This window comes from Centrocercus urophasianus, unplaced genomic scaffold (genome assembly GCF_019232065.1).
Source record: "Centrocercus urophasianus isolate 14NV4802_14NV808 unplaced genomic scaffold, USGS_Curo_1.0 seq_10, whole genome shotgun sequence".
Taxonomy (NCBI): Eukaryota; Metazoa; Chordata; class Aves; order Galliformes; family Phasianidae; genus Centrocercus; species Centrocercus urophasianus.
In genome coordinates, this window is record NW_024884142.1 from 33,841,375 (window position 1) to 33,857,356 (window position 15,982).

Here is a 15,982-nt window from a genome sequence, read left to right on the forward strand (position 1 = left end):
TGGTGATTTAAATTCTGCATAATACCACACAGAAAATGGATTTACCAAAAAAAAAAAAAAAAAAAAAAAAAAAAAGGAAAAAGAATCAGGATATGACTTTTGCCATATATACACATAATATATATACACATAATTATTCCAAATCTATATTTTTTTCTACTGACTCTATGCTACTTGGCTCTTTTAACCACTGAACTAAACTCCCAAAATGTCAAATACTATCCAACTGGCTGAGTAAGTGTCTGGTAACTAAAAGCAGGTCCTCCCCAAAACCTCTGACTTCACTGAAAGAAGAGCTTTTACTTATTTTGAAATTACTGAGTACTCCAGAATGATTCATTCTGCACTCTGCTGCTTCCTTGTAGTCAAAACATCCCTAATACAAAAAGGCAAGTTCAGCAGGGAGAAGTCAAGTTAATGATGGAACAGTGAAGGCTTATTTGAGGGCAGCACTAAAGACAGTATTGTGAACATTTGGAAATATTTCCAAAAGAAACTTTAAATTTTCATTTAAGTACTGCTGAAAAACAGTATTACCAATTCATAGGATTTCCAAACATATGAATAGTCTCTAGAAAGTTAAAAGTGCTCTAAACCACAGCACATTTTTTATAAAATAAGGAACCTACACTTTCTGTTGCAGTACAGACAACAAAATCTAAATTGTGGATGTTAACTTCTATTAGAATTCCCAGGAAGTCTTATATAAAACTCAAGACCTGAACAACCCCACTACGCAAGTAATCTCAAATCAAAAAGGTAATAAACAATGAAAGCACAAACCTTTCCTAATGCCTTTGTGAGTACTTGTACAAAATATTTCTAAAACAGCACAGTAAGGCTTCAGTGTTTACTGAGTTTCCAATTTCTTCTGAAAACATTATTTTACCTATTACTTTATATTACAGTCCCACAGATTCAGTGTGAAGTCTAAAATATGCGTTGGTTTCTTTCCTCAGCACTTTTCCCCATCCAGTAGTTGCCACTGTTCTTCCAGTCAGGAAGTATGAAATACCAGTTCTCTACAGAGGCTGTTTGTACGCAGTTTACATAAGCCAGTATGTCACAAAATGCAAGTGTGTATGGCTAAGATCCCAGGTCATAACAGAACTTTGAACAAGACAGTCAGCCTGGAAATAGATTTCAAGTTTCCTGAAGAGCAATAAGCACTAAATTAACATCATGACGGGATATTCAGAGAAGTAACCTGTGTATTCTTTTCAGTTTGAACTTTTTTCATTAGTAAGCTTCTCTTGCTAAAAAGATGAGAGGCTAAAAAGATGCAAGATTTCTATTTACACTACAGATAACACTTAGGTTGTCTTTAGGTGAATACATCTCTAGCACAGTGCTGGATCACATAATAAACTTTCTCTTATGAAAAGAGAAGAGAAAACAGAACAGGAAACCTGGAATAAATTTAGCTTGTCTTCATTCTTCAAGCTTCGTACCATCCAGACAAATATTCTCCCTGTCTGAACTCTGCAATAAGTTCCTCAAGTGTTCAGTTTCCTAAGCTTGTTGAAAGCACTGCAGAGCTGCTTATGAAAAGGTGGAAATTAATGGAGGGTAGCAAGCAATAGAAGACTATATCAAATGAGGATTTCAAACATTTGATTAAGTAGATTATTTTTGACGTATTACTGAAGATACTATATTAGTTAAAGTTTCTGTATATTCTCAAGTAATGACATAAATTTTATGTACTCATACACACAGACTCAATTTTTGCACCACAGGTAAGTTCATTGTTAAAAATCTGTTTCTATTCTAGAAAAATGTTTCAAAAATGAAGAATTGTTTGTGAGAAAACTTCCTTTTATCCAAATTACTAGACAACTAAATACAACTCCGTATTGTCCCTTGATACCTATTTTGAATGATACACATTAGCAGTACTTGAAAAGGAAAAAAGATTTACAAAATGGAAACTTTTTTTTTGTCACATAAAACCTTAAGAGTCCTCTTCAACTCACAATAAACAAAGAAACCCATCCTCACAAATTTTAGCCTCTACCTAATTTAGGTATTCTCACTGGTTAATTACTAAATAATTCAGATCACTTGCATATACTTGAAATACATTTCAGCATATGAGCATTCCCATAATTTATGTGAGTACCTGTAATGGGATAATCCACATAGCGCCTTGTTTTTCCATCATAGTATTCTGTTCCTTTAACAATTACTAAATGAGCTGGAAAATTTACACCCCAAGCTAATGTGCTTGTGGCAATAAGAACCTAAAACAGAAAGAAAGATTAATGAGGTACATGCAACAAAAAGCCAACTTTTAAAAATCCATGTAAAACTCATTACAGCAGCATGCAAAGAACAAACATACCTGGATTTTACAGTTCACAAACAATTCTTCCACAGTTTTCCTGTCTCTCTCATGCAGACCGGCATGGTGCATGCCTATTCCAAAAGCAAGAGTCAGCTTCAAATTTGAATCTCTAACTGTCCCTATAATGTCATTCATCTGTAACAGAGCAAATAGTTACAAATTTTAACAAAGAACACTCAGACATTTTTAACTTTTAATGTTACTATTATCTTATTTTTACAGCAAAGATAATTTACCCAACTGTTTACACACACAGGAAAACATGGTCTGCTCTTTGAACAGTCTTTTTCAGTCTAAAAAATCAAGTACTATATTAAGAGTGGGAGAAACACAAAGCTACATGACTTTATTGATACACTAAGCAGAATGGATAAGGAAATCAAAATGCTGAAAAATTTGTGATGGTCTGCAAATGCTGTGTATTCTGTTCTGTGTTAGTCTAATGTTAGTCTAATTTCTGGTATAAAAATATAGGAAATCCATGCAACCAATAACACAACAATCCTGAAAAATAAATTTGTTTTTCTCGTGCCTATGAAAAAATAGAAGTTTCTACAATTTGATAATTCTGCAATTATTATCCATGAACAGAGTTCTTGATTCACATGCTGAAATGCAAATTCAAGTTAATGTTTTGAGAGTAGCAAAATCCAACATGTAGAAAATGTTTTCGTTTCAAATTTAAAAGTTTAGATAAAAAGTGAATTTTTTTGCTTCATCCCCCTCCTTCCTTCCCCCCCGCCCTTTCAGGTCTATGACTATCTGGAAACCTTTTAACTACTCTCTACATTTATTGCCTAAGTTTTCATGTAATAAGTTCCATAATAAACTCAGCTATTTTTGTAGATTACTTCTGCAAAAAGCACCTCACAAGTAATAAATACAAGCTTTGTAACTTTGTCTTCTTTAGTGACTTTACCCCACAATACTCTTTCCATTGTTGTATTTTGAAGACCATTTATTATGTTACGTGATTTTCATATTGTTATAGCCAGGAACCTTTAAACTTCATCTCTTATTAGTGGTTTCCTGGTGCCACCAGCAGTGGCACAGTGATATTGCATACTTAAAGGCAGCATTTTTCATAGTTAACCTAGGACGTATAGCTAGGATTAAGGAAAATAGTCTTTAAACTTTAAAGCCTTCTTTTTAAAAGCAAAATGTCTAACCTTAACTGAGTATCATGAAACACTGAGTTTTGAAAGCTGTGCAACTGCAGTGCTATAGCATAATTTCCACTTTGAGGTCTTGCACTTCTCAATTTCAGAACTGTAAGTTTCTCTGAATGTTTTCTAGGTTTCATAATTGTCAGACCCTATTATTAATACAATTGCTTCTGTACCTAAGCCCAATTAACAAGTAGCATCCCTTAAAATTACAAAAAAAAAAAAAAAAAAAAAAAAAAGCCAGAGACTGTAAGAGTCTATACAGAGCATTTAAAAAAAAAAAAAAATGTTGGGAAGAGCAAATTACAAAGCAGTTTAAAAAGTCTTGTGTTGAAGTGACAGCGCAAAATTTACAAAAATATTATTTAAGTCTTGGCTTTGTCCAATCAGTCTGAATTAATGAAAGCCCTGAAACATCATTTTCTTTTGTAATGCAGCTGTATGGATGTTCTTTACACTATCCTCCATCCTGGCATGTGTAAGAGAAAAGGATGCACAGAAGAGAGTAAAAAGGACTATAAAACTTTGAAAGGAAAGGAAGCTGGAAGAAAAAGCAATAGACAGAGAAGCAAAGACGGAATAAGTCTGCTTAGGAAAGGGAAACAACAAGAAGGGTATATAAGCAGAAGAGAACGAAAAGAACTGAATGAAAGGAGGATATGTTACAGGATAAAATCTATCTTTCTAGATAAAATCAGTAAACTTTTGACTTCTCTAGTGAGGATGTAGCCATGACTGTAGTGTAGAGAACATTAATTATGACCCATCTTTAAGATTTCTCCTTCTAAGACAAAAAATAACTGGAGAAAACGAGAACCTGTGTACTGTTTTTCTCTACAGTTACGACCACCAGCTATAGCAGTAACTAGTAGTTGATCAGCTATATTAGTAACCATATATTCAAATGTTTTAAAGCTTAATTCCACCCCCCACACTCCCCAGACTTATGAAGTGGTGTTAGTATAGCGCTCACAGTTTCATGTATACATTTCAGAGATGAGCATGACAGACAAAAAGTGGAAAACGGCACCAGGAAATATCAGAAAAGACATTATTAATTCATAATTTACTTAATTTATGTGTTTAAAAATTGACAAAATATATTAAATTGCTTTTAAAAATTAAATTGATTTGAAAATTAAATTTTTATTCTCCCCACCAAGATTCATCACCTTATGACAATCACATCTTTAATGTAAGGGAACAAGTCAGTTCCAATGACATTCATTTCATTATTCACGTGAGTAGAATTTGATATTGGGAAAATAATGAATAAAATTCCTTTTCCTCCAGAAAATACAGTGATCCAATTAGCTGATTTGGATTCGTCTAGAGCAATTAGACTGCTCCTGCAGCACATGCAGTTTTTTTTTTTCAGGACAGAACCTGAGCTAAACCATTTTGTCATATAGCTTCAAGAATATAACATTCTAAATTCACACAGTTGGGAATTTATTCAAAGATGTTCTTCTTGCTTTTACAATCAGCGGTGGTTGCTTTTTTTCCCTCTGACTTGTATTACAGCAGTGGCCTGTGGTGCTGTTAGTCATACCTGCAAAGCAGTGTAATTTACCACAAGAAAACTAAAAAACCCTTAGCAGGAGAGCTGGCACATGTACTACTATCCTGTCATTTTAGCAGCAGGGAATCCTAGTCGTTTTTAGCTGACCTCTTACTTTCACATAAATCAGTGTAATAAACACATCTATTTTACCCATAGGCACAATCCAAGGCTTAAAATTCTCATGACAGTTTATTTAAAAACATAACTCCCTCTTATGTCAATTTAGTTTTAAGAATATTATCATTTTTTTTTATTAAGAAATGCTGGTGCAATTAATAGTTTCATTAAGCAGAAACAGACACACCATCTTGACTATAAAACAAGTCAAATGTTTCTACAGTGTTACAACTTCATTTGCTCTTTTCGAAATAAAAAAAAAGCAACGTCAACTCAAACAAGGTCAAAGAACTACAGAATTTTTAAAATAAGGAAAAGTACATGTTACTGACATAAAGGAAACAAACACACAAAAAAACCCAACAACACAGAACACCTGTAACACTGATTCAGGGAAGCTATTGCAAGGAGGGATTTTCCCTGGGCTCCAAAACAGGCAGGATTGGGCCCACACGGAGAAGCTTCTGCTCTTTTTCACAAATCTCCTGATGAACACACAAAAAAAACCCCTTCTGTGCTCTCCTCTAGCATCGAGTTGACTAGGACTTCACCTTTTTACGAAAAATCTTTGAAAACCAAGAAACATTTAGTGCAAAAATACAGTATTGCAAAATATCTATTATAGAAAAATAGTTCATTTTGATCTTGTATATTCTAATCTCTGAACAAGCTAGATTTCTCTCAGACTAGTAAGTAGTCATTTTCTTTGTTCTTGCACATATGTAAACTGTTGAACCATTTACTTTAAGCTAATAGAACTTTTTTTATTTTTTAAATTTATTATACTTAAAAAGCTTTTGTAGAAAGATAGGATTCCATTTAAGTAGATACATTACCCTGTGCCTGAAATACATTCCAGTCAGAGTATAATTCAGCAAGTTGATGACAATGCTGGCTCCAAAAGAAAGGAGGAGACCAGATTGGACAAGAATGAGCTAACAGATTGTGCAGCCCAATTCTGTCCCTTTGAGTGTGATATATTGTTTCAAGATGCTAAAAACCCATACTTTCTCAAAGCATATCTGTTGTGCTGGTTTTCCCATTTTCACAGAATCCTCATTATTAGTACTCTGTACTCTTTTCAAAGCACGTCAGACTCAGACCATATGCCACTGAATAATGCTTATCAATTGTCTAAAATGCCCAATAGAAGAAAGATGTGCCAAACAAAAGAATCATGAAAGTTATGGAGTCTTTTAAAAAAATAATTACATATTTCACATCTGCTGCAGATGTTAAGTGAAATAAAAACATCTCCTTGTTATAACTAAATGTTAATTTTTTATGACACACTTTTGTGTCATAAAAACAACATCTTGTAGGAGGAAGTTGATCTTCTATAATGAGCGTAACACTTAGAAATCATTCTTGGTACCTTCCTGATCTTTAAAGATAAGAAAAATATGTCATCCTAAAAAATTAAAATCTGACTTCTCATACTCCAGGAATTTCCCACACACCACAAAATGCTCAGAACGCTTCAGATAAGATTTTTCAAGAAATATTAAAGAAAAGCTTTAAATAGTTTAAATATATTATTAAAATCTATACTTTTAAAACTAACTCTTCATTAGAAAGATGGCAATATATCTATTCATAATACAGACCAGATACTTCTGTTCCTGTCTGATAGCACAGCACTTCTTCAGAGCAATAACGTGGAGATAACAGGTTATTTGATTTAAAAGTTAGAGAAGAAAAAGTCATCTTTTGTCTTTCCTACAGTTCTTGATTTATTTATTTTTTTCGGCACTACAAAACACAACTTTATGGTAAAATTTAATTTGCTTTGAGGCATGTGTCTATGCGAATATTCACATACTGTAGACACACACACACACAGCACACATGTTTATACACTCACATCTCTAAAATCTTGCGATCAGTACGAGCCCGATTCATTCTTTTGGAGTCAATGAACGCCCTTCAGTCAAGTGCCCTTGTGTTCAGTGGGAGCTGAATATTCCTTGGTATGGATGCTATGGAATATTACAGCAGGTATGCTTGTGCTAAAGGATTTTGGTTATTTCTAGAGGTCTCATAAAGAACATTAACAAGATGCAGATGGTAAAATGATGCACAGAGCAGAATGCAGAAATCACTGTGGTTAAAGTTAAAGCTGTAAACGTAGGTACACTTCTTCTCTTGCAGTGCAAATATCAGAAGAAAAAAATCCAAATATCTGGCCAGGAAATAAATTTATTTAAAAGCAACCAAGCAAACCAGAAAATGCTTTGCTTGTTTGCTGTTAAGAATTGCATTTCATCCTCAAACAATAAACAATAAATACTACTTTGTACTTTTGTTTTAGATTTAAAACAAAAAGCAGTAAAAACATTACAGAAAAATAAACAAACTAAAAACTTAATTCTAAGAAATTCTACAAAGATTGCAACATCTACCACCACCACCACCACCGATAGAAAGAGAAGAGCTTGTTCCTCTTCAGACAGCTCCAGATGTAGATCAGTATATATCACATACAAGCTTACCATCACAAACCGGTGGCACTCTGTTTTAAAAGGATAATCTGAGCTGTTGTCCCTTTTAACAAGTTAAGTAATGGGTCACAAGCTTGAACATGACAATCTTGGCTGACAGCTTGAAGTCTGAATTTTAGCCAGTAATTGCAGATTTATAACTCATGCAGATTTATAAATCATCTCAAGATTACACAAAAAAGCAGGGTAAACATAAGGTTTTATTTTTTCATTGGCATCTGCTGGCCCACTGACATGGATGAACTATAAAAAGAAGAGAGGAATTACTCAATTTAGAGGGGCAGTCTTCTCTTTGAGATGCACTGCCTATTCGCACTGCTGTCATGATGCACCTGTGCCTCGTAAGTAATATTGAGGAAGATCTTTACAGAGTGATGTCTACTGAAGAGTCCTTGAAAATAGAGCAAACAGTCAAAAATGGCAAAGGCAGCATCTCCAACTGTTTCTTCACTCTGCTGAAAAGCAAGCTCTGTGTTGGACTACACATTTTAAGAGGGATAAAAAGCTGGTTTTGGAATGTGTATGGACAATGCATTTTACAAAAAAAAAAAAAAGAAAGAAAGAAAGAAAGAAAGAAAAAAAAGGCAACGCATCTCTAAGGCTCTAGGATAGGTAACTGTTCGTATCTCTTCAAAAGACTCAGACTCTACTTCCAGCAAACTGTGAGCAGTTCTGCTTAAATCCTGAAGAACTAACTGCTACAACAGAATTTTTGCATGTGCTACGCCTAAGCACATTTTTGGAGGTTTCCTTGCTCAGACTAAACTAGACATGAGATATTTAAGTGTACATTTTTTTAACGAAAGTCATGCATACAGCCTGAAAATAATTTGAATAGAATCTATTAAATTGATCTGTTTTTGTGAATTAACAAGTCCAGCAGAACAGGGTAAACAACCAGTGCTAGAAACAACAAGCTTTATCAAGTACTGTCTTATCCTATGAAGACTGACTTGTCTCAACATTCTCAATAGCTTTCAACAAGTTGAGTACTATGGGAACAAGGGTAGGAGCAAGAAACTATACATCAGACATGAAATCCAGGAAAAACATCTAGGAAGAATCCTCTCCAAAACTGAATGGAATTGTTGGCAATATGCATTTTTCATAGGTGGAAGTAGAATAAAACTCCTTTTCAACTATAATTCAATTGCACTTGTTAGACCACTGATTCCTTTAAGGGAGAGAAGATCTGTGATTTCCTCATGATGCAGGTATGCTTCTGTCTACTTTGGTGGCAATAGATGAAAATTTGTTCCTGTATATAAATTTACATACACAGATATGTATTCCAGAAGCTTCACAGAAGTTCATGTCCTTTGAAATATAACTAATTAAAATATCATCTGAACTTGATACTTGGAACTGTGTGGCAGAGAAGGCAGCTTTGCCTGTTACTACTTTCCCAGAAGACTGGGAAGAGAAGTAATCTTGAGTTTTACGAATAGAAGCCTTGATGGGCTTCCATAGATAGGAGATGCAAATGAAAGTCTGTTTGGGGCTACCACAGCAGAGAGAAATTCAGTAAACTACAGGATCTACAAAGAAGATGAAGGAAACTAAGATGATAATCCAGCTGATAAACACACACCAAAGACAAAACATTGGCTTATCTCTCCCATTCCAATCCCTCACAAATCCTGAATCTCTCTGTTACCACAACTGAAAAGATGCCATACTGGCTAACAGAGAAGAACTGTTTTCAGTGGTTCTAAGAATTTGTGTCTACCTCAGTATGACTCTCCCAGATGCTATTACGGATAGCATTGCTCAGAACATTCAAAGTAGCCTCACAAAACCTGCCTACTGGAAAGCTAACATAAGCATAATGCATATGTTAAGCATATAAGCATACATATAAGCATAACATAAGCATGATGCCCAACTCTTGGGCATCATGTAGCAAAATAAATTACACAATCAAATGAATACAACCAATGTTTTCTTGACATTGATCTAAATTAATATCGTACAAATAGGGATGAACGAAAGAGTGCCAAGACCAGTCATAAAGCCTGTAACACTGTATGCACCCATTTATGAAAAATTTCCTATATCTCAACACACTTCACAATTAACAACTACTAGTGTTTTTCACATTAAGATATTTGTCTTTAAGTCCCCCTCAATGAAAATTGGTCTACAAAAGACAAACATAAACTGCCAGGCTTTAAAAATGATTAAAAGACAACAATGATTTCTTTTTTCTAACTGGTCCATTTTTATCTCATATGGACTTGAGAAACACTTGAATTATGTGAGAAAGTTTTGAGGATAGGTAGTGTCTATTGTACCTTCTGTAGAGAAGGTATTAACTAGTTCTAGCATGTAAAAAATTATATAGCAATAAAGAGATTTTTGCGTATTTCCCCTAATTCAAGCTTGAATTTAATATAAGTTAAAGTTAGAATATTTAAATTAAAAACATAATATCTATTTTATATTTATATACATATATATATTATAAATATATAAAGAAGTAAGCAATACATGCATGTTGCATTACCATAGTTTTGTCCTTTGCTTCAATGATAAATGAAATTCAGGTTAATGCAGCTTGCTCATTTGAAACACAAAACTATAAACTCGTTCCCTGATTACCTAAAGCAAAGTCCACTTGGTCTTGCAGGTACTTCGTAACTTCATACAATTATTTTATGCAAGATATTAGTAAGACATTAGAACTGTGGACATAATCCCCAATGTTTTGTATTTACATAACTGTAACTCAATAATATGGTAAGCATCTTTGTTATGCTCCAAACATTCAGGTTATTAATTCAAATACAAATCATATGCCAATTTATCAAACTAGTAAATAGACAGTCTGTTTGCCCTTGTCAGCTCCTATTTCAAAACCTTCAGAGGTATATTCTGAAACAGATGAAAATATCTAGCCTCTAGCAGGGTACAAGACAGGAAGTCCCATATTCAAATACTTTTAATAGAAAACCCTTTTCCAGAAAGTCTCTCATGCATAAACAAAGAGCCTTCCTTCAGATATGATTCTTTTTGGGACAGTAGGGGGCTCACAGGACCTGGGGAAGCTACTCAGATGAATGCAAGTCATATGGAGCAAGCTGCACGTTGTGTATTCTAATTGTAGGTGAGATTACAACAGCAAACCACTTCAAGGTACTAGAAAGCTCTATTAGGCAGTAATAATTTTGATATGAAACTCAAGAAAGCAAGTTAAATGGAAGCTGTAAAATTAGAAAAGCAATATCAGATTAAGACATGTTTTAGTACTAGCAGTTTGTCAGCCAAGACATCCATTTTCTCCTATAAAATCCATCCAAGGTAGGCAGCACATAAATGTTATGCTTTATCTCAGAGAAAAACATCTTTTTTTTTTTTTTGTTTTTGTTTTTGTTTTGTGAAGAGCAAAGGCAAATGTTCTTTCTTATCTAGAAATCTATACTTTTGGAATATAATTTCTGGTATACAAATATATGTTTCACATAACTTGAATATTCAGTTTTTACACAGTAGTTATGAGCCACACATTTTTCTGTGTTTTGGTTGTAACACAGAAATTCAGATGCAGAAGGTGAGAGAAAGTTAACTTCCAAAATATAGGAAATCTGAACAACTTTTTTTCCAAAGCAATGATGGAAAATGGAATCACTACCACTAATCCAGAAGGAAATAAAGAGTTCTGTATTCAGACCAGGTGTGGAACAGAGATCATTAAATAAAATTTAGTATACATTTCGTAGAATGCAAACGAAACAGAATACTTAATGGATATTTATTATTTGAACATTTTCTTTTCAATAAATTAAAGAATTGTTAGGAGAAACAATACAAGAAAATGTAATTAAAGATTATATTGCATGAAAAGAAAAACAATGAAAAAAAATTGGTTTACATTCCTATTCAACAGCAACATGTCACAGTCTTCTGGCTGTAAACCTGGGAGAACATAGTTCTGCTCCTTGTATGTTTTGTATTTATGTTAAAGACTTGTATCATGTGATGTAAGTTGTATAGGACAATGGAACTGGCATGAATATATGAGCAGGAAAAACAAAATAATTCGCTTTCTAAATTCAGACCTTGCAATGATGTTTAAAGAGCCTTACTGCTAGTTTTAATACACACTTGAAACACCTGTTTCGAGATTTACCCTCAAATCACCCTTTGTTTTCAAATTGACTTATTTTCAAATGGATATCAACAAGACAGCAGAAAGTCAGAATTAATTCAGGTAATATTATTCTACCTCTCTTTCATCCATCTTCAGCCATTGTTTGGGATCATCCTCAGTAGCTAGGAAAGCTATCAGATCTAAGGAAGTAAGCCTTGTTTGACGTCTGGATGAAACAAAAATAAGAACAGGCTTGGCTGGAGAATGGCTTCGAATTGCTGTTGAGAAAAACAGAACTTGAGAATTGGGCTCTTTAATGACAAAACCCACAAATTCTGCTTGTAATACCTACACAGTTGATATACTCTGTAATACCTCTACTGATAGATGCTCCTCTTGTTCTGACAGACAGAAACAACTGAGTATAAAACATCTCTGAATAAAAAATGACACAATTGCTCAGCTGAATCTGAGCTAATTTGCTCTGTTATTTTGGTATCATTTTAATATAAAAATTTAAGAGAAGCAATTAGAAAAGAATAAAGAAAAAAAAGAAAATGAAACACAGAAGCTGGACGAGCTTTCTAGACTTCAAAGATTGAGCATTTCTCTGTCTTAGCCCAATAAATAAGTTATGTTTTTCTAAGCTATTAGGCTACGTTGTCCTTGGCTAGGTGCCATTAAGGCCCAAAACTTGCTTTCTGTTTGACTTGATTTACAGACTGCATAAATTCAGGTCTGCCTGCAAAATATCATTTCAATGCAGTAAAAATAGAAAAAAAGGTTTAAATGGCAGAGAGTAACCTTTGAATAGCTTATGGTGGACATCACGGAACAAAGAAATGTTGTTTATTAATTACTGTGACACATTTAAACCAACTATGCCTTAGGATTTTCTTAAAAAATATTTTCTTGCTCTGCCCATGTTTCAAAAGTTTCAGGTTCCACCAATTTTTTATGATCTCAGGAATAAGGAATAAATTGAAGTGTTATAGCTTTCACCACACCGCGGCAAACAAGTGGGAGACAAAGTCTACAGATTTTTTTTTAACATCAACAAGCACTAGAAGTCTGGACAGTTGTATGTACATTGAATATGCTTTCAGCAAATCCATTTCTGTTTTCTCATGTAATACTCATTCTATCGATTTTGTTAATGAATTATTTCTGAAAATTATTTCATACTGTACAACATTACAAATCATTCTTCAGTTATGAATACTATCCTGCACATTCTATATAATTGTGAGATTACTGAAAAAGGATAATCAATGTGTATTTATACCTTACAATTATATATGCCAGTATATCTATAGATTTTAAAAGCCCAGCATCTAATGGATTTCTGTTGCTTCTGGAACAGGTGTGGCATAACAGCCCAAGACAGATTTATTGTTCATTAGTGTTTTTGTACAATGCTCTTGTGGAGGTGTAAATAATCTGAGCTGCCAAGATTGGTCTCTAGTCCACAATCAATACTTTGCTTCTGTCATAAGGATAATTAAAGCAGCTAAAAAGTCACCTCACAAATGTCACCTCAGAATCAACAACAGTTCACATTAGAAAATTTATACTGGAGGTTATTTTTAGTTGATATAATAAATATTCCTTATGCAACCAAGATAAAATATGTTCCAATAAAATGTAAGAGTTTTTCTTAAATCTATCCTGCATGCTAGTTTTGTTGCGAATAAAAAATTGGAAACAGAAGCATATCTGGATGCACTACAAATTTTGAATTTTATGGTTATTGCTTTGAAACTAGAATTATGTGAGGTTAGCCTGACTTGCAACTTCTGTTTACAATTTTTTAATGCTTACATACAGTGGTCCATATGAAAGAGCCTCAGCAGATTAATAATATGAATGGTTTTACTGCTTTCTAAATTTCAAATATTTTTACACAAATGTTTCTTTATGGTGTCAAACATTAAAAGGAAACATGTTTTATTTTCCCTTCATTAGTACTAATTTTATTCTTATGTTCTAAATACACTACATTCCACCATTATATGTTGCATGTGCAGTGCTCTTTACATTTCAGACAAATAGCTTTGGGTCATTAGCAGATGCAGATTCCTCGTATACATGCCAAGAGGACAGACAGTAATACATGCTGTAAGTGTGCTGCAAATGTACTGCTAAAAGTGCTCAGAATCTTGCTTATACATAAAAAGGGAAAACGTCTGGGAGCTTGCTTACCCTGAAATGCAGGCTTGTTCATGCGAGCCATGCGAGGACAGTAATGCTGGCCAGGGAACCCCTGAATGTGTACCTCTAGAGGAACTGGACGTACTGAAGGTCGGAAATTGAACAGACCCATCTGCAAGAAAAGGTTTTTTTCAAGTTTAATCCTGAATTATCTTATAAATCACTGTTTTGCTTTCCTGCAGCACAAATACGTCTTCTGAAACATTTTTCATACCTGATTAATATTTAGCCAATCAGCAAGATCTCTGGCATTTGCTAATGCAGTGGATAAGCCAACTACTCTTACAGGCTTCTCTGTGTGAGATGAGATGAAGTTTGTTCGAGACACAATGACTTCCAGTACTGGGCCTCTCTCGTCCCCTAGTAAATGTAAAGTACATTAAAAAACAGAGAGAAAAAAAAAGTGCAAGCACAGTTCTTCAAATTTAGCTATGATTCTGGTAAAAAATAACAAGAAAGAAAACTATGTTCACCTAGCAGATGGATTTCATCTATGATGAGAATGGAAACTTTCTGAACATAGCTTCTGTTCTGCCAGCTTCTGCTAACACCATCCCACTTCTCTGGGGTAGTAACAATCAGATCAGCTTGAGCGATAGCTCTCATATCAGGAGTCACATCTCCAGTCAACTCTACAACCCTGTAATCAAGAAAGATATTTTTTTGAACTACATAAAACTGGCTTCATAGTGCTTCAGAACATCTTAGCATTCAAACATTAATGCTTAAAAGAGAGAAGAAACAAAATTATACAAAATCAGATTGTTTCTGACCAAATACTTCTAACAAGATTTTCAAAGCTGTTCTGAGATGAAATTTTTTTCAAGCTCATGCCACATAAATACCAAATATCATTCCTTTGCAACACTACAAAAAATGAAGAGGGTGAATATGAGTCCCAAAAAATATATTGCTTATTTTTCAAAATGAAGATACTACAGAAATATTATGTTACAACAAGATTCACAACATCCTGTCATAGCACAAAAGCTTTCTAAAACAAGTTGCTGCCTGCTGATGTGTGTAGATCTCTGGTTTGAATAATGAGGCTGAACTGTAGCATATCTGCATTTGTTGGTGAAGCTCCATCAAGAGTAGAGCAGAAATTATGCTGAAGTCATTTTTGGGGGAATATTAGTGGAATTCTTCCAGCTGTTTTACTTTATTATCTTTTCAATTTCTACAGACACTATTTGAGATCCATCATTTTAGACTGAATACTTTTGACATTTCTGTAACACATTCTACATCTAATAAAAATCCCTCAAAGTAAAGTGCCTCTTCTATCAACAATTAAGTCACAAATACTAAAATCAATCTCAAAAAGGAAATACCACCTGAAAATAATTTAAAATGATGAAATAAATAATTTATTCTCACACATCATTAAATAACAGCAACAACTAAACAAGTGCTGCCAGTAAATAAGTTACTGCTATGACAACAGCAGGAATCTCACTGGTAATTTTGTGTACACTGAGTAGTACCTTCTTTTATTGAATACTAGGGTGTGCTTTGAGTTTTAACTCACAAAAAATCTATATATAGGAAAGTGAAAGGCATTATATCCTTTAAAAAATATATACATGTATTTTTTAACTCAAGAAAGTATAACTTTGGAAAACATCAACATGACTGTACTCCTTATATGACATAAAGTAACAGCTGATCTCCAACACCTGTGAAGATCAGCAAGAAATTCATGAGGCCAAGGAACAAATCTATATTCCATACTTTATTTAAGAAAGACAATATATGAATGCTGGTATATGGTTCATATAACTTCTACAAGATCTTTGACAGATCAGGATTCCATTAAATACTTATTTTGAATTGCAGTTTCAATTACCAAGAACACTGCTGAGAGAAGTCTCAGCTTCATTTTTGATCTATTGGCAAATAATGAGAATGAAAATATGTAGACATCGAAGTATACCTCTTTTTTCACTTTTGATTTTGTTCTCACAATGACTACTGATAGCATTT

At 33.8% G+C, this 15,982-nt stretch overlaps 1 protein-coding gene across 3 annotated transcripts in view; it reads right to left on the reverse strand.

The window, feature by feature from the left end:
• ASCC3 (activating signal cointegrator 1 complex subunit 3) overlaps positions 1 to 15,982 on the reverse strand; it is a 256,841-nt gene that overhangs the window by 54,250 nt on the left and 186,609 nt on the right. For all 3 annotated transcript variants that reach the window (XM_042812582.1, XM_042812567.1, XM_042812576.1), the window contains exons 27-32: positions 14,470 to 14,636; positions 14,211 to 14,356; positions 13,988 to 14,108; positions 11,921 to 12,063; positions 2,345 to 2,482; positions 2,123 to 2,243 (exon numbers count right to left, since the gene is read on the reverse strand). In XM_042812582.1, the coding sequence (XP_042668516.1) occupies positions 2,123 to 2,243; positions 2,345 to 2,482; positions 11,921 to 12,063; positions 13,988 to 14,108; positions 14,211 to 14,356; positions 14,470 to 14,636 (836 nt within the window). The remainder of the gene's footprint in view (positions 1 to 2,122; positions 2,244 to 2,344; positions 2,483 to 11,920; positions 12,064 to 13,987; positions 14,109 to 14,210; positions 14,357 to 14,469; positions 14,637 to 15,982) is intronic.